The sequence below is a fragment of the Spermophilus citellus genome (genome assembly GCF_964194105.1).
Source record: "Spermophilus citellus genome assembly, chromosome: 11".
NCBI classification, from domain to species: domain Eukaryota; kingdom Metazoa; phylum Chordata; class Mammalia; order Rodentia; family Sciuridae; genus Spermophilus; species Spermophilus citellus.
In genome coordinates, this window is record NC_138192.1 from 132,254,956 (window position 1) to 132,278,064 (window position 23,109).

Here is a 23,109-nt window from a genome sequence, read left to right on the forward strand (position 1 = left end):
GAGGCAGGCTGTGTCCGTGGAGACGACCACCAGGGTTTCTGCTGGGGTTTGGTTCAGGATGCTTTTCCTCAAGTGCTCACGCCACGTGCTGTGGGAGGAAGGCTCTGGTGTCACTTGGTCCTGGCTCTGGGGCCCGCAGGCTGCCCTCAAGCCTGTGTCCCATGTGTCAGTCTTGCCAAACCCCCCAGGACCCGGGTGGGAATTGTTTCCTCACAGATGTGTCCAGAGTCAGGGCAGCGAACGCGTTCTCAGCAACACATGGACCTCAGATATTTTGTTAATGAATGTTTACTTAGTCTCCTAGAAACACCCGGCGCAAACACCCAGGCCGGCTTTCTGGGACACTGATGCATTTAAGCTGTCAGCTCCAAAACCCTTTCCAAACCCAATAAAGTTGGAAAAAAATGTTGTCAGCTGCCACTGCTCCACAGATGTTAGGGCTTATGTCTAAAACAGTTCTTGGATCCTGCCTAATGTTCAGAGTGTGTGTGTGTGGTGGCCGGGTGGGGGGGTCCTTATGACTCTGACTTGGGTTGTTTTGAAATCTAGCCATTTGAATTTTTGAACATGAATTTTACCATGTTACTTACACCCAAGTGACTGTAAGTGCGTGGTAACTTTTAAATGAGAATTATCTGTGAGCCTTAAGATCATGAGCTGCCGGTGGGCGGGGTTAGTGGAGGCAGTGCAGGGCAGTGCGGTGTCTTGCGCAGTCCCTCTCGGTGCCTCCCTCCCGTCTTCCTCTGCAGTCTAGAGCAGTCTGCAGCTCTGCCTCCCTGGCACGGAAGACACAGGACAGCCAGGTGGTGCCTGCATCAGGTGAAGGGCCCTGAAGTGATCCTGGAGCTTCAAAGAAGTAGCTGGAGGGAAGCCTGCTCCTTTTCATGTTGAGTAAGAGAAAAAGGCTCTAAAGCCAGGAGGAGGAGGCCGCCATGGTTTTGGCATGGACACTTCTGGCAGGACAAACTGTGTCCTTCAGTTGGTTGTTGGAACTCTGAACACATTGTTCCGTATTTTTATCATCAATTCAACAAGAAATCAAGGACTTACTAAAATCAGCACTGGGCCTGCAGTTGGCAAGTACCAGGGAGAAGAAGTTTCTAGATGAATAACTAATTCATGATAGTGATTTACACCTGGACCTGCAAGGGCAGGTCCACACTGTCTGGGAGAGTCTGACTCCTCGAGGCACCACAAAGGCCTGTTATGCCCCCAGAGTCCAGAGCCCAGAGGGAGAAGGCCCGCTGTGACTCACCTGTTGGTTTCCTATGAACCTGCTGACATCAGAAATTCTAACAAGACATTGTGCAGCGGGAAGAAGAAGATGGGTCTGGAGTTTCACGTTTGCAAGCCCAAGTCCCTTTTTGCTGCACAGGTGTTCTCGAGCTGCGCGTGCATCATGTGTGCCTGCAGACGAGCCATCACAGGATCTATCAAACCTGAACCGCCACCAGGCGTTTTCCCCTGGGTCTGTGTGGTGTCTCCTCCAGACTTTGGCCTTAATGGGGATGACAAGCTGGTAGCCCATCTGCAGTCCCAGGGAGCTGGATGGTGGCAGACCAGCCTGCTCTGTCCAGGAGCCCCAGGGCCAGGTTCCTGGTAATGGTCTGCACCCTCGGGTGCAAGGGATAGTTGAGCAGCTTAGATTACTTGGGCAGAAAGGGGTGGTGCTGTGGTGGTGGACTTATCAGGTGGCCTACAGAGCAGCCAGGTTGGAGGATTTAGAAAAAACCTGATCCTAAATCCACTTAGGTTCCCGAGGAGCCTCTTTCCACTTGTTGCCACTATTGGGCTTCATGCCACTGTTGGTGCCCCACTTGGTGGCACCCACTGACCATGTGATCCCTGGTGCTCACACCCGATGGGGAGGAAGGTTGGATGTTTTTCTCAGTTGCTCCTGCAGAAGATTTAAGGTCAGCAGCAGTTGGCCTCACTTGTATCACGTGCTTTTCCCTAAAACAACCAACACTGTTGGGATCTGAGGGGGCATGCTGATTGGCCACTCCCTCAGGGGCAATGAGGTCGCCTCCTTGAACTGTTGGTGGGGCAGGCGTGTTACAGAAGGGTTGGAGAGCAGGTGGGCCCCAGAGAGGACTGGGGGCAGATCCGGATCCCATGTCCACACGCCACACATGGCCCTTCCAAGCGTCAACTGACAGATGCTGCTTGATGCAGCCTTTCCCACAGGGACAGGTTGCGGGCGGTGTTATGCTTGGCCCTCGCACCTCTTTAGGCAGTATTTCCCTCTCCATCCTTGAGGGCAGGAAGTGCTGACGGAGGGCTGTTGGGCCTTGCTGGACCTTAGACAAGGGGGTCCACAAAGCTTTTTTCCCCCCGCACCATCCTGCGTGGCCTTCGCCCACCACCTCCTCCCTGCCCTGCACACTTGCTGGTCCCAGCAGAGGGGAGAGGTTCACTGTTCAGAGGACACCTCTGCTGATCATACTCCTTGACTTGGGCAGTCCTGGGTCAGGGCTGAGAGGTTTTCCCTATGAAAGGAAGAAATCCTGGGCTGAAGCCAGCCTTGGGGCAGGGAACAGGGGGCATGGAGGCAGGGAGGTAGAAATTGAAAGAAACACCAACAGCAAATTAAGACAGGTGCCAGAAAGAACCTCCTAGGAGAATCTGCTTGTGATGATGTGGTTCCCAGCTCTCCCTCCGCCTGCATGCTCCTCAGGACTCGGCCACCACTGGCCTGAAAGCAGAGGCTTTGGATACCAGCCGTAAGATCTGAGAAGAACTGGGCCAGCTGTGTGTGTGTGTGGGGGGGGCGGGGGGGGGCATATCTTAGTACAAATTAAGCCACAGGCAGCTGCCAGTAACGTACAAAACATGACAGTTTCATCTGATCCATTTACTTAAACCTAATAAATTCACCTATGATTGACCCAGACCAGAAACAGAAATCAGGTTCAACTCATGGTCTATTCCTTTCTCCATCCTTGGCTTCTGGCACATTCCGTGTTAGGAAGAATTCTGAGGCGGGATGAAGGTTCAGGAGGACCTCTCCTGACATATCCTGTTGTTGCCACTACGGACAACAAACATGCGGGAGTTGTTCTTTGAGCCAAAGGAAGGAGCCAGCTGTGTTGAGGGGGAGTGTGTCGTGTGCAGAGGGCCTTGGTGAGGAAGCCAGCGCAGTGTGTGTTCACTCCACACACCCAGAGGAAGGGGTGGACCGAAGTGGTGCGAAGAAGCGGACTTGAGCCTGGATAGGACCCGGGGATGCAGGAAGAGCTGTCAGCCCGAGTGTGGGGCAGCTGTAGCATCTGGAAGTGGAACTGGCCCGTGGTAGGGTCTTCTCTGCAGCAGGGATGGAGGAGGAGCTGTGTGGGCAGCCCAGGAGAGGGAGGGGGAAGGAAGGCGGGGCCAGCCCCCTGTGTCCTGACCGCCACAGCAGTCATGCTGGCTGGCCCTGAGACAGACTTCAGGGAACGAACAGCAGGAATCTCCAGACCCCTGAGGCCTCAGAACTGACTCAGGTGATAGCAGTGAGCTGCTGGTGTCTGGCGCCCCAAATCCTCTGCACCCGATTCTCATGCCCCCTCAGGAGCCATCTAAGGTGAACTGGCTCCAGGTGTGTCCAGCTGCCCAGAGCGCTGTGTCCTGGCGTGTTCTCTGACGCAGGCAGAGGTCTCATCCTGAGGGTAGGTCAGCATGGGTGGCAGATGTGGCTTGTTCTGATATGTCCCAGGCGCAGGACCCCCTGGAGGAACCCCTGGGCCTGCCAGGGGTGAGCTCAGCCCAAGATCCAGGAGCTTCTGTTCCCATGAGAACGTCACAGGGACATCTGGTCTCCACCCACTCTGGGGGTCTTGGTGCTTCTCAGCAAACAACGCTGGTCCTATTGGTGGGGGTGGGGGTGCAGGTGCTCTGAAGGAGGGACAGAGACCTGGAGACCTCCTTCTAATAAAGTAACTACACTCTTTTTAACATTTATGTTTTTAGTTGTAGTTGGACACAAAGGTGTCGTAACTTTATTTTTTTATGTATTTTTATGTGGTGCTGAGGATCAAACCCAGGGCCTCGCACGTGCTAGGCGAGCGCTCTACCGCTGAGCCACAACCCAGCCATAATGATACTCTTGATAGAGGATCTTAACACAATTTCCCAGAGGGCATGGGGAAAGTGGAATGTGGCCATCAGCAAAAGAAATATCTGAGGTGAGGGCTGGGGTGGAGCTCCGCGGTGGAGCACTTGTCTAGCATGGAGAGGCCCTGACTCCATCCCCAGCACCTGAAGAAAGAAATATCCCAGGACAGACCCCAGTAGGGTAGGGAGGGCCTTGGCTGGAGTGTTACTGCCGGTGAGCTAGGAAGGGGTTTGAGAGGTTTTAAAAGGGGTTGTAAAAGACAAAGCAGAATCCAACCTGCAGTGCCTTGGTGCTGGTCTCTGGCTGTTCCCCACTCAGCTTCCAGCCCTGCTCCTGTTATGCTCCTGAGGACAGACAGGAATGGGGCTGAGGAATGAAGTGCCACCTAGGGGGACCCTTGCTCCCCGTAGCCTGATACCTTGTTTGTATTCAGAGTCATATGTGAATGAACCACTGTAAACCAGTCCTTCTGCATATTCATTTCCAGAGTTGCATATTCAGAAGCAGGGTTTATGTAACACATCATCTCTTAGCATGAAGTTACTTTCCCATGGCAAGCACTGGCTTAGAACGCTGTGATCCGAGGGTGTAGAGAGGTAGGACGTGTTGGCCCTGGCATTGGAGCTGGGTAGCCCCCTGGGCTGCCTGCATTGCCCCCTGCACTGCTCCCATAGACCCAGTCCTGGCACTGGGGGACGCAGTTCAGGCTTGGTGCACTGCTCAGTGAGGAAGCTTTGCCTAGGTGAGGAGTAGGGCTGCTTTTCTTCATCCACTGAGGCCTTTGCTTTACTTTTTATTTTTAAATACTTAAGTGTGCAAAATATTACAAATGAAACAACCAACCTGAAGTGCCTGTTCCTCTGAAGGACTGGCATGCATGGTGGACACACTCAGTGGAACCTGCGAGCCCTTTCTGGGGCTGTTGCGGGCACCGAGCATTAGCCGCCCAGCAGTGGTGGTCCGAAGGTCGCTTGTTTGATTGTAAGTCAGATCTGACTGCGAGGCTCCTTCACTGATGACTGAAAGTCAGCCCGGGCCTGGCCGCCTGTGGCCTCCCAGCCCACCTGACTGGTCTTCCGGTCTCAAGTGTGGCCTCTTTCCTTGTCTCCCCTCCCTTGGCACCAAGCTTGTCCAGGGCACAGAGCCTGCCGCTGTCTTTGCACTCCCAGCCCTGACCCGATGCCTGGCACAGTGTGGGACTCGAGAGTGTGCTTCAGACGCCAGGACTCCAGCGACTGACGCAGGTGGAGGGCAGAAGCCAGCCACGGGCTGTAACGGGACGGTTGGAAAGGGGTCGCCTAGAGTCCTCTGGCCCAAGAGCAGTGAGAACCAAAGCGTGCTGTGGGTTGAGGATGAAGGTTGTTTCCCTGATCTCTACTTGTCTGGATGCTCTGGTCTGAGTTGGAAATGCGCCACCCACATGGATAAGTCCTGAGACTTCTGGAATCCTTTTCCTGGAGCCATTGGAGAAGCACTTGTCCAGGACTTGCTTTCTTCATGAACTGCTTTGACGTGAGGGGGACGCGGAAGTTCCTGGATCTCCAGAAGGCCTGGGCGACCACAGTCCTGGGAGAGGCTGGTTTGTCTGTGGGAATTTAAGAGCAAGACACACATCTTTCATCCTCTGCAACATCGTTTTAGACTGCTTCTCCTTTTCACTGGATGTCCTGGGACACTGTGTGTGTGTGTTGCTCCATTTGGAAACGATGTTGCCGTCATTGTGAAGCTGCCACGATGAGTTGAATTTTTGAGCCATTTGTAATGGTACATTACCAGGAGCTGCCAGCCCCTGAGCGCTCCTGACCATGGCAGGACAAGACAGCGGCTGTTACTACCTGTGCATTCACCTACAGAGACCGAGATTGCAGAAGCTGGAAAGCTGTTCAGCTGCAGGTGTGGCCTGAGGTTGACCCTTCGGAGGAAACTTGTTTGATCCTCTCACCCATTTTACGGATCAGCAAACAGGCCCCGAGGCTCAGCAGGACATCAGCTTGCTGTGCGGTCTGGGATGAGCTGGCCACAGCTGGGTGTGAGGTTGAGTTTTGGGGGAGAAGTGTGACTTTCGTGGAGCTTTTAGGAGTCCAGAATCTCTTCCAGTGGCAGCTCTGCAGGAAGGTCCCAGGCGTGGCGCAGAGGCAGCTGAGTGGGCCTGGGGGCTCTGAACTAGGGGAGCCTTGCCTTATCCTCCTGGGGGCCAGACAGGCTCTGCTGCCCAAGGAGGCACCTGGTTGTGCAAATATGGCTCCTCCCTCCAGGCCGTTTCTCCTGTGTCCATGGGCTCCTCCCTCCGGGCCATTTCTCCTGTGTCCATGGCCTGTTTCAAAGTGAAGTCCTACTGTGGCCTTCTTGGCCACCCTCCCCACAAGGTCCCTGACGATGCCATGTGTTTCTTTCTCTTCAGTGTCCGACTGTGCAACAGGGTCAGGAGCTCGTTTTGCTGGGAGGATGTGCTGTTAGCACGTTTGGATGGGGTGTTTTGGGGGAAAAACTGGCAAAATGTGGGTGTGGATGGTGGAGGTTGGTCTGCATATCCCACGCTCACCACCTGGCCAAAGTGTTTTACAAGATGCAATGTGGAGAAGAGAGCTCTTAATAGGTTTTGTGTGTGAATTTGCCAATTGGTGTTTTAACCCAGAGCTCTTGGAAACTGAAATGTAAAGAAATTGAATCCAAGTTTTGGAAATTCAAGAAGCCATCTCTCTGAACATTAGTTTTCCATCATCTTCTTGAGCAGCAAATCACATTTTTAAAAGACACTTAAAGCAGCTTTCTAGTACCTAAGAGTATTTCATCAATCAAAATTTCAGGTCCGTCGATACATTTTGGACTCCTTGTTATTGAAGACAACAATACAGCCCTTTTCAAGAACATGAACTTGACTCTCCACGTTTCAGTTTCACATCTGCCTTTCTATCCAGTTAATGTTCGCTTTGTTTACTTGCCGTCGAGAATCTTGAGCTACTCAAGTGAGTGGCTCTGTGTTTTTCTTAAACCTATCAACTACTTGCAACTTCAAAGTACTCTTCAGTTAAATAAATCCAAAAGCGTTGAAGTGTTAGGAAGAGTGGGGCTTCCAAATGCCAAGTTCAATTGGGAGAAGAGACAGAGATGTTTCAGATCGAAGCCTCCCTCCTGGAGGTAAGCATCAGATCCACAGGAAGAACTCCACCTGATTTAGGTCATGCCAGGCGGCTGGCCTGTCCCTCGTGACAAGGCAGGCTGCCTCCCGTCCAAGTGCTCATCCAAATGCAGGACAAGGTTTTTGAAGGTGCGGTTTGGAGCTGCAGCTTCCCAGCTTTCCTGGCGGGGGTGGGGGAGGGGGGCATCGCTGACAGCCTGTCCATCTGCCCCTGACCTCACTTAGTTGGTTGTTACTGCAACACAGTGTCCAAAACAATCCTGTGTGAAAGCCCCTCTGGTGGGGCTCCTGCTGTGTGCACCCCGGTTTTCCCGCAGGCTCAGGAGGCACATCTCTAAAGCTGAGGGCCTGCCCTAGTTTTCCGGAATTGGAGCTTTCTGGGATTTCGCTGGCCCCTGGGATCTGTACATTCGGGTCTTTCTGCATTTCAGGAGAACTCCACTGTCCTTCATCTTTGAAGACCTTTCTCCCCCTCTTGCTGGGCCTGTCGTCAGAGATCCCACTGGCCCCGCGGGTCGTCCGTCCCCTCCTGGACACCTTCCCCAGCCCTCTGGGCTGGACCCTCTACGGGAAACCCCCGCCTCATCTCTCAGCTCCCGTCTTCTCACCCGTCCCTCCTCCGTCCCAGTGCTGTTGCCAGGCCTCTGTCCTTAGGAGCGCTGGTGTGGTTCTTGGTGCAGTCGCTCTGTGTGGGAGGTGGCCAGGTTTCCCTGAGTTGGTTTTCTCTCCAGCAGCTCTGCTCCCTCCTGTCCCCTTTCCCCTCCTCCTGTCCCCTTTCCCCTGTGGGGCCTTTGCATGAAGTCCTGCCTTGAGCCTTCCTCCTGCGTGTCTCTGACTTCACCAGGCGGCTCTTCTGGTCAGAGTGGCTCACTCCCGCTGGACCCAGGCAGACTGTGGTGGTCCACCTGGGAAGGCTTCTCTCTGTTCTGAGGCAGCTGGGGCTATTGGGAGCGTCCTCTGTCCTGCCTCCTGTGGTGGGGGAAATGGGGTTGAAGAGTGCCCTGGACCAGAAGGGCTGGTCAGTCACCGCCTTCCCCTTTGCCACCTGCCCCACGTGTCCCACAGCTGCAGGGGAGTGCAGCACCTGGGCTTCGACCGCTGTCTGGACCGCAGGACCTGGGAGGGATGTCATTGCCCCTGAGGAGGGTGGTGTCACATGGGTGATTGTGTTCTGCCTGCCCCTCTGAATCGCCCTGTTGGGGCCTGTCCTGGGCGTGGTGTGTATGCTCATTCCCCTGCTCACCTTATGAGTCCTGTTCCTTAGTCAGGAGTCAGAGGGGGCAGGACCATGGCCGCCCTTCGTCTCCTCCCCTCCTCTTTGGGGTAAAGTGATCTGGGGTGTTGCTGGGTGGGGCAGGAGCCAGATGCCCCTCCCACCCAGCCTCCTGAGAGCCCCCTTGCCGGTGCCCACCTGCGCGGGCTGTTACATTCAGCTGGGCCCCTTCCCTCATTCTTCGGGTGTTTAATCCCCTCCCCGTTTCATCAGGGATTGTTAGGAAAGGCAGTCCAGTTTGGGGGAGTTCTGACCTGCCGCCCCGACCAGCACTCCTTCCTGCTTCCCTTTGTCTCACTGGGGACTGAGTGGAGGCCAGAGCTTCTCCTCTCAAGTCAGAGCCTGAGTGTCCCTTGGGTCCTTACCCCCTGTGGTGCACCCTTGGAATAGTACCTTTTTATTTCCAAATGTTACATTTTAAAAAAACAAAATTGCCAGAGCAAGTAAAATCTGATTCACTTGAGGTTTGTAAGATAATTTACCAATAAACCTTTTTTCACAGTGTAAAAATAACATGGGGTCCAAAATTCCTTTTAAATGTCACAATGAAAAACTGTTTCAAAGCCCCACTGTTAATAAGTTACTGACTTAAGTAGTTTTTCCTCCCAGTTTAAAAAGCCAGATGGATTTTATTTTTTTTAATCTGGCAGCTGGGTGTGGTGGTGCATGCCTGTAATCCCACTGACTCTGGAAGCTGAGGCAGGAGAATTGAGGTCAAGACGAGCCTCTACAACTTAGCAAAACCCTTTCTCGAGATAAAATGGCTGCATACGGTCGGTGGTGCATGCCTCTTATCCCAGTGGCTCAGGAGGCTGAGGCAGGAGGATCACGAGTTCAGAGCCAACCTCAGCAACTAAGTGAGGTCCTAAGCAACTCATGGAGACCCTGTTGCTAAGTAAAATATAAACAACAACAAAAAGGTGGAAGGGGCTGGGGATGCAGCTCAGTGCTAGAGTGCCCCTGGGCTCAACCCCTGTGCTGGGAAGACAAAGGCAAATTCATGATTAAATTTGTTTTATGTTCCCTCAGGGAGAAACAGAGTTCACAGTCCTTTTCAGTGTGTTCTCAGTCCACTTTGCTTAAACATCAGGAAGCAACATTTGCAGATATTCTTCCTGTTTTATCTAAAATACCATGAAATAACAAGCGAGAAAGTTTTAGGTAAAATTACAAAACATCTTCATGGAAGTCCCTGTCAGCCATGGCTGGAGGACCACTAGCTGCCTCTTGGGCCGTGTCCCCCTTGTCACAGTTGAGAAAGTGCAAGCCCATCTGCAGCCCCCAGAGAGCATCTGCTGCCCAGTGACCTCAGGGTCAGATGCTCAAATTCCCCTCCTCTTTCTAAAGGAAAAGGGGAACTGTGTGCTGTCAAATGCAGCCTTACTCAAGAATAATTTCCAACCTTGGCTTGTTCATGAGAATCTAAGGATGGAGACCAGCAGTGAAGAACGGAAGTTGCAGGCGGGTGTCTCGGGCGTCCCCCTCGTGGTTTTCCTAAGCGCAGTGATGGCTTCACAGCTGCAGCGGCTGTCAGTGGACGAGGGAAGGCAGACCCCCTGCAGCCTCAGCTGAGGGCACTGGACAGTCTCATTTCCAGATGGGACTGCACCACTGTGGGTCCCTAGGCCTTGGCACTGCACAAGGTCATAGGAGGAAAGTGGGATAAGGAGCCGCTAGGCCTTCTGGGAGTGAGGTTCTCTCTGCAGCCGACTGCGGGGATCGCAGTCAGCGTCTCAACTTTCCCTGGTGGATCTGGAGGTGTTGGGGTCACAGGATGCTGTGAGCATAATGGAGATGTCCTGGGGAGAAAGAAACCCTGCACAGAGTGTTGGGAGGCTGGCTGTCACTGCTGTCACTCTGCTGCTTGCAGAACTGCTAATGATACGTTAATAGCTTTCAGTCCAATTAGTGAAAATGATAGAACAGAAATGTCAAACATCTGCAGTGTGTTTACTCCCAACAGAGATTTTTTTTTTAATAGGAAATTGCAGTTGCTTTATTTTCCCCTCTTAAAGCAGAACTGACAACATGGATAAGACATTTAAAAGGGATCTCAGCGCAGTAGCTCTTGGCTGTGTGATTGAAATGCCAGAAGGAACCGAGTTCTTACTCCAGCCTCCCAGATCTTGAACTCGTTCCCACAGTGTGAGGCTCAGGATCGTAACCCTGGAATGGGCTGAGGTTGGACGGTAAGAGACACCCGTAAGGCGTCATGAAGAGACGTGGAAGAGCTGGAAGAGCCCCGCGGGGCACCCTTCCTTTCCTGCCGTGCTTCTCGTTTCACTGAGCACGCCCGCCTCACACCTAGGAGGGCTCGTCTGCCCACCTCCCTCTCTCTGCCCCGCTGACTGTAGGGAGATGCCTGGCTCTCACAGCTGCAGGCCCAGGGCACACTGCAGGGTCGCGGTGGCCAGCCTTCCTGGGAGGTCTGCCTGCCTTTGGGGTGAAGCGGAACCCCCTTAAATCACGCTCGAGGTTGCTTTCCCACAAGGAGCCGCTCCTCTGGTGATGGCGTGGGGGGTGCTGCTGGGTTGAGTGGCACTGGGTTCACACAGTCCCCTCGGCAATGGTGCACAGATCTGCCTGTGTGCTGGGTCTCAGCGTGGCATGCCGTGCCTCCCTTGGCTTGGGAAGAAGCAGGAGGGGGCGCTCTGTCTCCCCATCTTGTGGTGCTGTTACCAAAGCTGCAGCGTCCTGGCGCCACCTTGGAGAGGGCAACTCATGCCTGTTGCCCAGCCCGGAAGGCCAGCTCCAGGGTTGGCGTACCTCCGATTGTCACCTGATCGCCAGCACCTGCTCCCAGGTGTCTGAGCCAGGCCTTTGTCAGTGGTATCCATCATGGAGGCCAGGTTTGGGGAGACTGAAGCCGCTTTTGAAAATAAATTGTCCCTGATGAAACGTAATGTTACGTAATAGTAATGGGCAGGCAGAGAAGATTGAGTGTCCCTCGTGCAACAAGTCTATAGCATGGGCCGTGGCAAGGTGGTGTGATAACTGGTAGGACCTTCTGGAAAATTGAATATCAAATAGATTTTAAAAATCTACATTAAAAAGTGAACTTGGATATGGAGTTTGGGTATGTTCCCTAAAATTCAGATAGGAAAATATCTAATGACTGAGGTGAGAAGGCAGGTTTGAATTTAAAATACAGATTGAATATCTGTGATTCAAAAATCTGGAATCCGAAATGCTCCAAAATCCAAAACATTTGGAGAACTAATGTGATACTCAAATAGTTTCAGATTTGGGATCATTTCAGATTTTCGGATTAGGGATGGTCAGCTGGTGAAGTCTCTGCAAACGTTCTAAATCTGAAAAGGCTCTGAAGCCACTGTGGTCCCCAGCATCTTGGATAAGGGATACTCGGCCACACCCAGGGCAACAGGACCTGCTGGGACCAGCCTGCCACCAACGATACTCTCACTGCAAGGATTTTCCTTCAGGGAAGCTGGAGAAGACAGATGTCAAAGCCTGACTTGTCACCTGACCCCCAGCACCCGTTCCCTGTGGTCTGCCTCTCCAGGTGCCAGCATGGACTCTAGCGGAGCTGCTTGTGTCGGGAGCGCCCCTGCGTCATGTTCTCCGTTCCCCAGTCTGGGTGCCTGAGCGTTTGGTGAAATGAAAGATGAATCATTCTGTTTCGGGGGCGGGGGAAGTGACTTCAGAGCAGGAAGAGGCCTTCCGGATGGGGGCAGAGTCCCCTCCCTGTGGAGGTGGTGGAAGTTGGGTCTGCAGCCCTTCACCTGGGGTGGCCCAGCCAGAGCCATGGCCGAGTTCAGGAGGGAGCTCCTGGGAGCCTTTCCTGGCTGAGGCTCGGCACCTAGAAGTACTGATCGCCCAGCACCCAGGAGTACCGCTCACCTGGCACCTGAAGACACGGACAGTGCCAATGTGCCTGTGGGCGGAAGCGTCATCCTGCAGCCTGCAAGAGCTGGACGCTGATGCCCAGTGGTCCTGCTCCCCAGGGAGGTGGCTGAGGTGTGCTGAAGGCTTTGGGGCTGCTGCCATTGCAGGGAATGTCATTGTCCCCAGGGACAGACTCCATCCCCCTCCTTTTGCTTTGCAGGCCACCTAGTCCGTGAGGTCAGCCCGAGCAAGGCAAGATGGCTAAGCCAGGTGGAGGGTGGACCTAGCAGGGGCCCCACATGTCCTGATGTTTGGGGAGCAGCTGGGAGGGTGGGGCCAGCTGGGGCTGCACAGGGAGGCTGAGCCCTGGGGTGAGGAGGTGTGTGGGCTGGGCTCAGGACAGGGCTGTGGTGGGACCCTTTGGATGTGCAGTGTCTAGAGGGGCGCTGAGGCTGGCAGCCGGCAGGAGGAAGCTTGTGCAGAAACCCAGCCGAGGAGCACAGGCTGTTCTGTGAATGTGAGGCCACAGTGGAGGTTTGTGGAGGTCTGGAGGCTGGATGTTGAGGGCTGAGCAGGGAAGGGGAGGGATTCTGCATGGAGACCTGGCTGACCCCCCCGCTGCTGGGTCCTCCGCAGGTTCTGAGTGCGTTTCCTCGGTTGCCTACCCTTGAAGGAGAGCCCATGTTACAGAGGACACGGACGCTCAGGCAGTCCAGTGGGTCTCCAGAGCTGTCCATCTCCTCAGAGCAGGGCAGGCGGGCAGGGGTGGACTGGGCGGGATGACTCCTGAGCCTCGGTGCTGGCACCCTAGGGGTTGCTTATGCAGAGCAAGTCAGGGATGAGGTACCTGCTGGCTTCGTCCTCCCCCAGCCCTGTGGCCTACCCTGCTCGGCCCTCTCCAGTCTACAGCCCCTCTCTGACCGCCCCTTTGGCCAGGCTTCTCCCCACTCCTGCATGTCCACTCTCCTTTTTCTTCTTTGTGGCCTCTGGTCTCTGCTTTGGGACTTTGTGCTTGTGGGTGGGGGGACAGACACCCATGTTCCCTGGGCACAGCCTGGTGGCTTGTAGACAGTAGGCGTCCCCATGGTGTGTCCACCTTGACCAGAGGTTGGGGCGGCCAGTCAGGATTGAGATGAGGTCTCTGCAAACACTGGAGTGTGATGCTGCTGACCAGGAGGGTCCCTCTGCGCTGAAGCTCAGGTGCAAGGTCAGGCTGCAGTGCTGATTTGGAGCCACGGCCTACCCATCTGGGGTCCATGCACAGGCCAGTGCATAGAGGAGGGCACTTGGTAGCAAGATCACGTTAGTCTGCACAGTCTGCAGCAGGCAGGTGCCGCACGCCGACGGCTTGACAACAGAGGTGTGCTGGCTCAGTTCTGCAGCCAGAGTCCAAGCCGGGGTCGAGGTAGGGTTGGTTCCCTGAGGCTGTGAGGGAGAACCTGTCCCCACCTCTCTCCAGCTTCTGGTGGTTTCCTGATAGACCAGGTGTCTCTTGGCTTGGAAATCTCTGCTTTTGTCTTCATGTGGCATCCATCGTGTGTGTCCCCACATTCCCCATGTTGTGTTAGACCACCTTATGCCAGTATGACCTCCTAATGTCATATTGAGGTCAGGGAGTCCAAGACTTCAACCTGAGCTTGGAGGGTGATGGTGGCATGGCAGGATGTCATGCTGCCCATGGGTCGGAGTGATCAGCGTTGGTCTGAACAGCTGCAGCACTTGGAGGGCCTGGCCCAGCTCCTAGGGCATTTCTGGAGCACCGAGGACAGGCCATCCTGAGGCCTTGGAAGTTCAGCCCTGGCCACCAGGATCCCTGGCTTTGCTCAGCTTCTCAACTTCCAGGAAGTCTGCTTGGGAAGGATGTAGGCAGAGTGTCTCCTGGGGGACCCAGCAACCCCAGACGAGTTCTAAGGTTTTGCCTTGAAATCGCTTAAATAGCTTCAAGCACAAACATCTTCCTGTGATCAGAGGACTTTGGAAATCCATGTGGGATCCACGGTTTAACAGACCCGACCTGCTAGATTGCCTCAGGCAGGCTCTCCATGGCTGTGCCCACACTCGGGTGCCCACAGTTAGAACTCAGAGTTGTAGGGAAGGTGTGTAAACTCTTGCACTGACCCTGTTTGCCTCCCCTGACCCCGGCCGGTGTGACTAACTAGGTCCCCAGAGTGTTGGTGTGAAGGAGGAGGTTTTCCCAAGGAGACAGAGACAGATTGGCTTTTCAAATGTCGTTTTCCTTGAAAGGTTGAATTCGGCCCATCTCACCGGGAAGTAGCAGGTGCCCGGCCTCTCTTGTTTAGCAAGTTAAAAATGGGGAAATCATTTTTGCCTTCTTGGCCTCTGCTGGAAGTGCTTCCGAAAACAAGGTCACTGTGTTGGGTTTGTCTTTTATGAGAGGACACGGTGACCTTGGCTGACGTGGTGAACGACACTGCCTTGCCAGGGCTGCTCCCATGGTCTGGGCACCCTGCCCATCAGGGTTTCCTTGACCACTTACTCAGCCCCCCACCCCTCCCAGGTAGAGCAGGGTGAAGAGAGGGGGGTGAGAAAGGCAAGGCCACTCAGCTGGTGGGGGGCAGCCCCAGGGTGCGGACAGAGCGTTGGAGTGTGTGGGCTTGACCCCAGACGGCCGTCACACCTAGGGGGTGTCTGGTGTGTCCGATGGGACACAGCCCTACTGTGGAAGGGTGTGGTCCTCCTCTTAACCCGTGAAGAACCCAGGATTCCGGACCTTAGGTCACTTTCAGGTGTTCTTGCAGCTGGGAAGGGCCGGTGGAGGACTTGTCTGGGCACAGTGTCCTTCCTAGCTGTCCCTGCCTAGCCCTCACCTAGTGCGTCTGCCTAGCCCTCTTCTTGGACCCCACTTCTCTCTGTAGCAGCGTGAGCCTTGGCCGCAGAGCTGGAGGTTTTTCTTGTGTTTCACTCTGAGCAAATTCAGCAAAGCAAGCGGTGTTCCCTGGAGGGCTGGACAGGTGTGGGGAGAGTAACCTCGTGTGTGTGCAGGTACAGGCGACCTGGCAAGCTTGGGTAAGAAGGTCAGTGAGCCCCGGCCTCAGGTGGCAGCCTCCCTCTGGAGGGCCCTGGACACTTGTTGGGGTTGGGGCAGGAACTCTGGGTTCAGCCTCGTGGGCAGTGAAGTGGCCCAGACCTGGGATTCTAGGTGGAAGGTCCCTGGTGAAGGGAGGCACTGGCCGTGACTCTGGGAGGCACCGGCCTGCACACAGTCTCTGGGCCGGTGGGGAGGCCTGGCAGTGTCGTCCTGGAGAGTTGGGTTGTCTGGACTCCCGTGGCGTTCTTAAGGTGTCTTCCTAGAGGAGTTGACAGTGAGAGGCGGGACGTGAGGTGCTGCTTTCTCAGGCAGGAATGCAGGGTCCCCGTGAGGGCGACTCAGTGGACTCAGCCCGGAATCTCGAAAGCCATTTGTCTTTGGTGTGGTGGAGGAAGCCAGGAGTGGCCTTCTGTGGAGGCCTGTGGTCCTGGGTGTGCAGGGCAGCCCCGGCAACCTGCTCCCTCCCATCCCCCATGCCCTGGCAGGGTCCCTGGTGGTCTCGCTAACCCAGCGTGGTCTCTAACGCCTCTTGTCAGCCCGCTGCACCACTGTCCCGGCCGCACGGAGGCCCCATCGGTAGTTCTGTCTAACCCGTGTGTGCTAGTCCAGCGTCCTTCCCTCGATGTGACTCTGACCGCGGAGACCCCACTCATGATGTTCTGTGTTTCCTCTCAAAAACTGGGTTTCCCTTGAGGAGAATGCAAGTTCTCAGCCCTGAACTTAGCAGTACTTTGTGGACGAGGCAGCTGTCAAGCATGAAAAATTTGTCTGTCTTGTGAACCCAACAAGAGAATGACGATTTTGGTGTTCTCTGTTTCCCAGTGAGAGAGAATTTCTGAATTTACATATAAAGACTACAAAAAAATCCCACGCTTCTCAGCCAGAGTGCCTGGCCTGGCACAGTGCCTTCAAACAGTGCTTGGGTTCTTAAAGACGCATTTTAAAATCTGGGTTCGGTTCTAAAATTCAGTGGTTGTGGGAGACCTCCGAAATCCAGTCCTAGATACTCAGAGCTAGTTGCCCCCAGGCTGCTGCCGAGGGTGTATTTTTCCACAAGCGAAGCCCACGTCTGTCTGCCCTCCTCCCGCCCTGTTTTCCTCTATAACGTGGTGTTCTGTGTGTGGCAGGTGGCAGGTTCAAGAAAGAGATTGTCGTTGATGGACAAAGCTATCTGCTGCTGATTAGAGATGAAGGGGGCCCCCCAGAGGCACAGGTGAGTACTGCATGCGCTCCAAAACCAGTTCTGCCTTCTGCTTTCTACGGTTCTGATTCGACAGGCTGTTCTAGAAATGAGTCATGCCGTTCCAAAAGAGAAGATATCAAAACCCACAAAAGTCGGTCTGTGGGGCCATTTTTTTCACATTCTGTATTTTTAGGAAGGAAGGAAAAGCAAAATCTGCACTGATTTGTCAATTCGGTTGAAATAGCAGCTGGAAGTTCCTGTGGTTTGTTTATTTCTTTTTTTCCTGTTAACTGGTTTGATCTCCAGGGCACTGAGGTCGTGTAGGAAGTCATTTGGGTAGACTTGGAGCCAGTCTTCTTTCTGCTGCTGGTAAACCTCGGGAGTTGGGGTCTCCGGCTCTTGGCCCACACAAGTCTCCCCTAAAAACTGGTCTGCAGCATATTGTGATTTTTTTTTTTTTAATTCCTAGAAAGATAGGAATCCTGGGAGCAAAGTGGCAAGAGCATGGAAAGCTTCTTTCTTGGGTTTCCTTGTTCACGGGTTGTTCTGCCCACCTCGTAATTTTGCTAGTAAATGCTGGAAAGGAGGCAAGAGCTAGTAACAGCCAGTGACCACGGATGCCCCCTTCGGACATCTTGAACTTACCTCCTTGAGAAGCTGAACATAGAGTTATAAGGATGGTTAAAGTGAGAGATGTTGGACATGGGGGTGGTTCAAGGTCTAGGACCTCACGCAGGGAACACTGTGAGGATGCTGAGGAAATGTCACGGTTACCCTGTGCCGTCAGCCCTGGACACCAGTGATTGTGGGGTGCATCCATGTTGAAAGAGAGTGCTGCCAGTTAGACTGTGAAACTGCAATAATAAGGCACAGTCAGACCAGAGGTTAAAAATGAAAAGTTTGCCACCTTAGCATGAGTGAGTGCTCTGTGACAGTGAGGGAACGTCTTGAACACGTGCTGAGGGTGCAGGAGGCTGGGCGCAGCCAGGTTGAGTGCCTGTTTAGGGATATTCAGTGGCTGGCCCGTGTGGCTGCGGCCAGAGCCATCCTGAAGGTTTGGGAGGTCAGCTTAGCATGCAGGACCGGACTTTGTCCTTGATGCAGGCTGCCTCCAGCAGCTGGTATGTGGGAGAAAATGGCAGGTGGAGCGTGGAAGTCTCTGGGTTCATGTCCTGCTTTTCCCAGAACATGAATGTTCTTAGAGAACCAACCTGAGCAGTGTGTGAAACCCTGAAGAAAGTACAGGAACGCTGCAGAAGCGCTGGCTTAGTGGCCTCAGGGTGTGCCGAGCTAGCCAGAGAAGTCAGCAGAGCCAGACTCGGAAGCTCCCTCCCCCGCTGCACCAAGTGCCCCAGGCCAGGCCACACTGGGAGAGTGCACTAGCCAGGTCCTGGGGTCACAGGGCACTGGCCCAGTGTGGAGTGAGCCACAGCACCTCTTACTGGGGATGCCTTTTCCCTAAGAAGCTCCTGAGGGGCCGGGAGTGTAGCTCAGGGTGGAGTGTGTCTTGGCACTCCCAAGGTCCTGGGTTCAATCCCCACACCAAAGTCCAAAATAAAAATAAAAGCCTTTTTTTCCTGTGCTTTTGTTCTGAAGCCCACGCCTAGTGCTTCCATATCCCCCGACCCCCTGCATGCTGGAGAAATCCCAGCATTTTGTCTCAAGTGGAGTTTTCCCTGAGAGGTCTTTGCTCTAACCTCCTTGGAAAATGCGTCTTTTATGTAGTTTAGAATGCCCAGAATATGCAGCGTCATTTGTTGTGACAGTAGTCTCCTTCCTCAGTCGCACAGTCAGATGAGGAATTGCTTTAAGGGAAGCAGTGGAGACGATGGCACAAGCCGATGCCTTCCTTCTCTGTTTCCTCTTGTGCCTCTGCAGGCTCACTGTCACCTTGTCACCTGGGGTGCCTGCACTCCTCAAGGTGGTATCCTGGAATCACTGAGGCCAGCTGGGGGCGCAGCACTTTTGAGATCTCGCCCCAAGGCTGGGGCCAGGATGTGGGGTTGAGGTGTGTACCGGGGCGTCCTGCAGCCCCACCAAGCTGGGGTAGGGCTAGGACCCCCAGGAGGTCTCCTTGGCCTCTGACTGGGAAGGGGTTGAAGTTTCCCTGAGAACAAGACGCTTTCTCCAGGATTAAGTAAAGATCTCCTTTAGGGGAGTATCAAGATAGGACCGGATTCTGGATTTCTTCGTTGTTGTGGGTCACTTCCTGTTGTCTGTCTGACAATAATGGCCTCTTGAAGGGACTTGTAGGGCTTCTTGTGGCTTCTGAAATCTTATGGTAGTGCGGAAACTCGGCCAGTCAAGTGGCAGTTTCTAATGGGGAAGCTGTTGGAGTGGGTGGGTATTTGCCCAGTACCAGGGCAGCCAGAGTGTTCGCTCTGAAGAGCAGGGACCTTGTGATTCACGGGTCTCAGCCTCCCGTTCAGGGCAGCGAGCCCTCCTCCGGTGCTGGTGCCCAGGGAAGACCGCCACTCCAGGTGAGAGAGGGGGAATCCGCCCTTCCTCTCAGGCCTGCCCACAACGCTCTGCTCCACGTTCCTATTTAATTTTATATGTTTCATTAGACCCTTGGGTTTCTAAAAGTTTTATCATGTGAACACTTCACATGTAACTGAGAAGTTTTCCAGTAGTTTTGGTGTTTAACCCACAGAAAGTTTGCCCACCTGTGTTAGAAGTCACCAAACCTTCCTGAGGGACTGTTGTTTCTTTCAGGGAGGACGAACAGGATGTTGTAGGTTTGTTTCGTTTTCCCTCGGAAAGAGGAGGGACTTTGGTGCCAGACAGGTGGGATCTCTAAGCCGCTGGGCCATTAGTGGTGCGAGGGGGTAGCTGTGGGGCACCCCCAGGCACACAGCCTCCCGAGGGGGTTGGTACCAATAGAAGGCGGTGGGGGCTGGCAGTGTGTTGTCTCCCAGAAAGAGCATGTGTGTCGGGCCAGCTGAATGCAGGAAAAACAAGGGTAAAAGGGAGCCGTGAGTCCCTCCCTGGCGATTGCTAGCCGAGGCCTCCTCACAGATGTGTAATGATTAACTTACAGGGTGCTGGCCGAGTTGGTCGCAGCAGACCTTCACCACATGAAGGCCCTTCCTGATAGATGGGTGGCTGGTGGTGGGCAGTGGGGCGCTGGGGGATTCCTGGGCATGCTGTGGGCTGGAAGAGGCGCTCCCTCTCAGCGCGGCAGCCTATCCAGGTGCCCTGGAGGGACTGAAGAGGAGAGTCAGTGCAGGACAGACAGCCTGGGGCCACCCTCGGTGCCCATCTCCAGGCCCAGGAGGCCAGGCAGGTGGTCTCGTCATCTAAGTGGAGGGCTGCACTTGCTGGGCCGGGCAGAGGGTGGGCATCCAGGCCTCGGAATCCACGGGGCGGTGGTGCAGTTGTGTCCCACGTGGGGTCTGGTGGGAAGAGGACCAGGGTCCCACTCCTGGGGAAGCAGGGAGGCTCTGCACTTAGAAGGACGAAGAGGTGCCTAATGATGAAGTCACCACAGGCATCCGGACGTCCTGCGGTTCCAGGCCTGCCTCTGGGCTCTGGACGGCCCAGCGCTGCGCGCCCTCTCCCCTCACGAGCGCCCCCAGCTCCTGCTCTCACCCGCTCTCTCCGCAGTTCGCTATGTGGGTGGACGCTGTCATATTTGTCTTCAGCCTGGAGGACGAGATCAGTTTCCAGACCGTGTACCACTACTACAGCCGGATGGCCAACTACCGCAACACCAGCGAGGTGCCGCTCATGCTGGTGGGGACCCAGGGTGAGTGCCCCGCACGGCTAGCCGAGGTTCCCTGGCTTACACCTGCCATGTGGTGTGCAGGACTCTGAAAGTGGGCCGAGGCAGAAAGGGCGCTGGGACTGAGTGCACGCAGGTCCCCTGATGTGCACCTGTCACTCCTGATGTGATTCTGTGGAGACACTCGTCAGCAGGCTCCAAGTGACACACGCAGCACAGATGAACAACACACAGACAACACACATCCCGATGTACACACAGCACATATACATGTACAACACAGATACACAGCATACCCCCAGTATAGACACACACGCAACACGCCTATGCACACACACATGACATACAGTGCACACAGACTACATAGATATATATATAGCATGCAACACAGATGTACCCGAAATACACAATACAGCACACAGTCGACACACAACCCATCCATACAGGTACATAAACAGCACATACAACACAGGTGGGGACCCAGGGTGTGTGCCCCGCATGGGCCTACAACACACACAAAGCATACGACGTTCACGCAGCACAGATATACGTACAACACACGCTAGATATAACAGATATACCTGTAACCCAGAGAAGCACACGTCACATGCAGAGAACAGACATACTACACAGAACATGGATCTGTACTACACACAACATAGATAGGCAACACACTCATCACGTACACACATCCTGAGTGCTTTAGAAAACATCCATTTTATCTTGCCTTCTACATTATATTTTAATTCCTTGTTGTATAAATTGATTTATAAGCAGATCCTACCTTATAAAAACCAGCCTGTTTGGGCTCTCAGCGCACCTTTAAAGTGATTCTTGACTTCTGACACCTGGCTACCAGTGTCCCTTGGTCTGTGTCTTGTTTTTGACACCTTGTGGTCCTGCAGTGTGGGACCACTGGGGGCCTGCTGCTTATGTCCTTAGTCTCTTGGAGAAGGGGCCGTTGCGTGGACTCACACACAGCGCCCTTGCTCCTGATCACAGAGGCTGTGTTGCTCTGGGGTCTGAGTGAGGCGGCCCGTGGCTTCTTTTTACCCGTTAGATGAAGCTCACTCTAAACGGCTTTGTCAGGCACACAGGGGATTTTAAAAGTGCTCACGCCAAGTGGCTCGAATCCCCTTCCTTTGTGGTGTGTGGCCTGCTGTTGGCAGTGCCTTTGGAACCAGCAGGTACATGTGCCTTCACGCACCGATGTCGGGCTCCAGTTGGGCAGCACCAGTGTGACCGTTCAGGAACATGCTGTGTGCTTCCCTGGGTGAGGTGTGAGAGCGAGCTCGGCAGTACCCCGACCCACGTCTTCTTGCCAGGTCACGGTGAAGGGCATGTGAGTGGCTGGAGTGGCGTGCCCTAAGCCCAGGGCACTTCTCAGGGTGCTGGTGAGAAAGGTCAGAGTTGGCACTTGTAATGGCCAGAGGGCTCATAGTGAAACCTTCAGAGCAAGAGGCGGTTTGGGCCTAAAACCAGATGGAAGAGCTTCTTCGTGCCTGCAGCACCCTCTAGTGGTCCCTGGGAGACAAGGACACGCCTGGAAGAAGCCCTGGGTTCTGTTTTTATTGGTGCGTGTTGATGACGACATAGTGGGCGTCACTGTGGCATAGCCGCACATGCATCTAGCCTAGGTGGGTCACTCTTACTGCCCAGCACCTTCCCTGTCCCCAGGCCCCCTCCCACTTGGCCCCTTCCTGTGTCCCAGGGGTCTCCCTCTGCTGTCTCGGCCCCCCCCCCCCCCCCCCCCCCGTGCCTTCCGCAGCTCTGGGTTCTTAGCAGCTGCCCATCCCTCTCTGGGTTCCAAATCCACGACTCAACCAACTGTGGATTGAAGTTATTTTTTTGAAATGTCATCTGTCCTGGACATGTGCAGACTTACCTTGTCACTGTGCCCTCAACCCCTCAGTGTAGCAGCTGTTTCTGTGGCACTCACGAGTTCTTTGGGCACCGCGAGTTCTCCAGGGACGACCAGAGGCACGCGGGAGGGTGCCTGGGCTCTGCACGGGTGCTGTGCTGTGTCGGTGAAGGCCCAGGGCACCGGTGAGTGTTGGCGTCCTGGGAGGTCCGGGAACCTCCCCGGTGGCCGCCGAGGGATGACCTGGGTGAAGTGGTGCTCGTCTCAAGGAGGCTCTGCGTAAAGCTACCTTGCAGGGGAGGAGATGAGCTGCTCCCGAGGCTCGCCACAGTGTGTCTGAGCCGTCACTGGAGGCCACTCAGTTTGGGGAGGCTTGGGTTTAGGACTCAGCTGCCTCCTGGCTGCAGGCTTGCGGCACGTAGGTTCCCAGGCTGGGCTGGAAGGCTCGGAGTCGGGGCGTGTGTCCTTTGCACACAAACCAGTGTTTCTGCTGGTGGAGTGAAATCGAGTGAAGTGAGACGCAGGTTTTGGGGACACACACCCTTCGGCATGATCTGCCGTGACCCGGTGGCCTGAAACACGGCTTGTCAGGGCTCTGGCAGAGTAGACAGGAATTCGTGGAGGGCACTCGGTGTGCCAGTGGGCACATGATGAGTGTCTGACAGTGGCTGCTGCTGTTCCTTGTATTTCAACGTACAGCTGGCTTAGTGGGCCCTGCTTGGGCTGGCAGCAGCTCATCCCTCTCTGCCCCTGTGCCTGGGGATAAGTCTGTTCCTTTGAGCTGCCTTCCCTAGCTGAGCAGGGATCATCTGTGCCTCCCCGAGGTCATCTGGGTTCGAGGAGGTGGCTGAGGACAGCCACCAGAGACTGAAGCAGCTCTCATGAAGCAGAAGTCCTGGGCTTGAAGCCAGGTGGGCACTGAGCTGGGGAGCCTTGTCAAG

At 54.6% G+C, this 23,109-nt stretch overlaps 1 protein-coding gene across 10 annotated transcripts in view; it reads left to right on the forward strand.

Moving 5' to 3' along the window:
* Nucleotides 1-23,109, forward strand: part of AGAP1 (ArfGAP with GTPase domain, ankyrin repeat and PH domain 1) — a 496,078-nt gene that overhangs the window by 186,302 nt on the left and 286,667 nt on the right. For 7 of the 10 annotated variants that reach the window (XM_081261161.1, XM_081261163.1, XM_081261164.1 and 4 more), the window contains 2 exons: nt 16,528-16,613; nt 20,190-20,331. In XM_081261161.1, the coding sequence (XP_081117287.1) occupies nt 16,528-16,613; nt 20,190-20,331 (228 nt within the window). Of the gene's footprint in view, nt 1-3,253; nt 3,292-16,527; nt 16,614-20,189; nt 20,332-23,109 lie in introns of those variants that run through there. The other 3 variants (XM_081261162.1, XM_081261157.1, XM_081261156.1) reach the window with 2 other exon arrangements.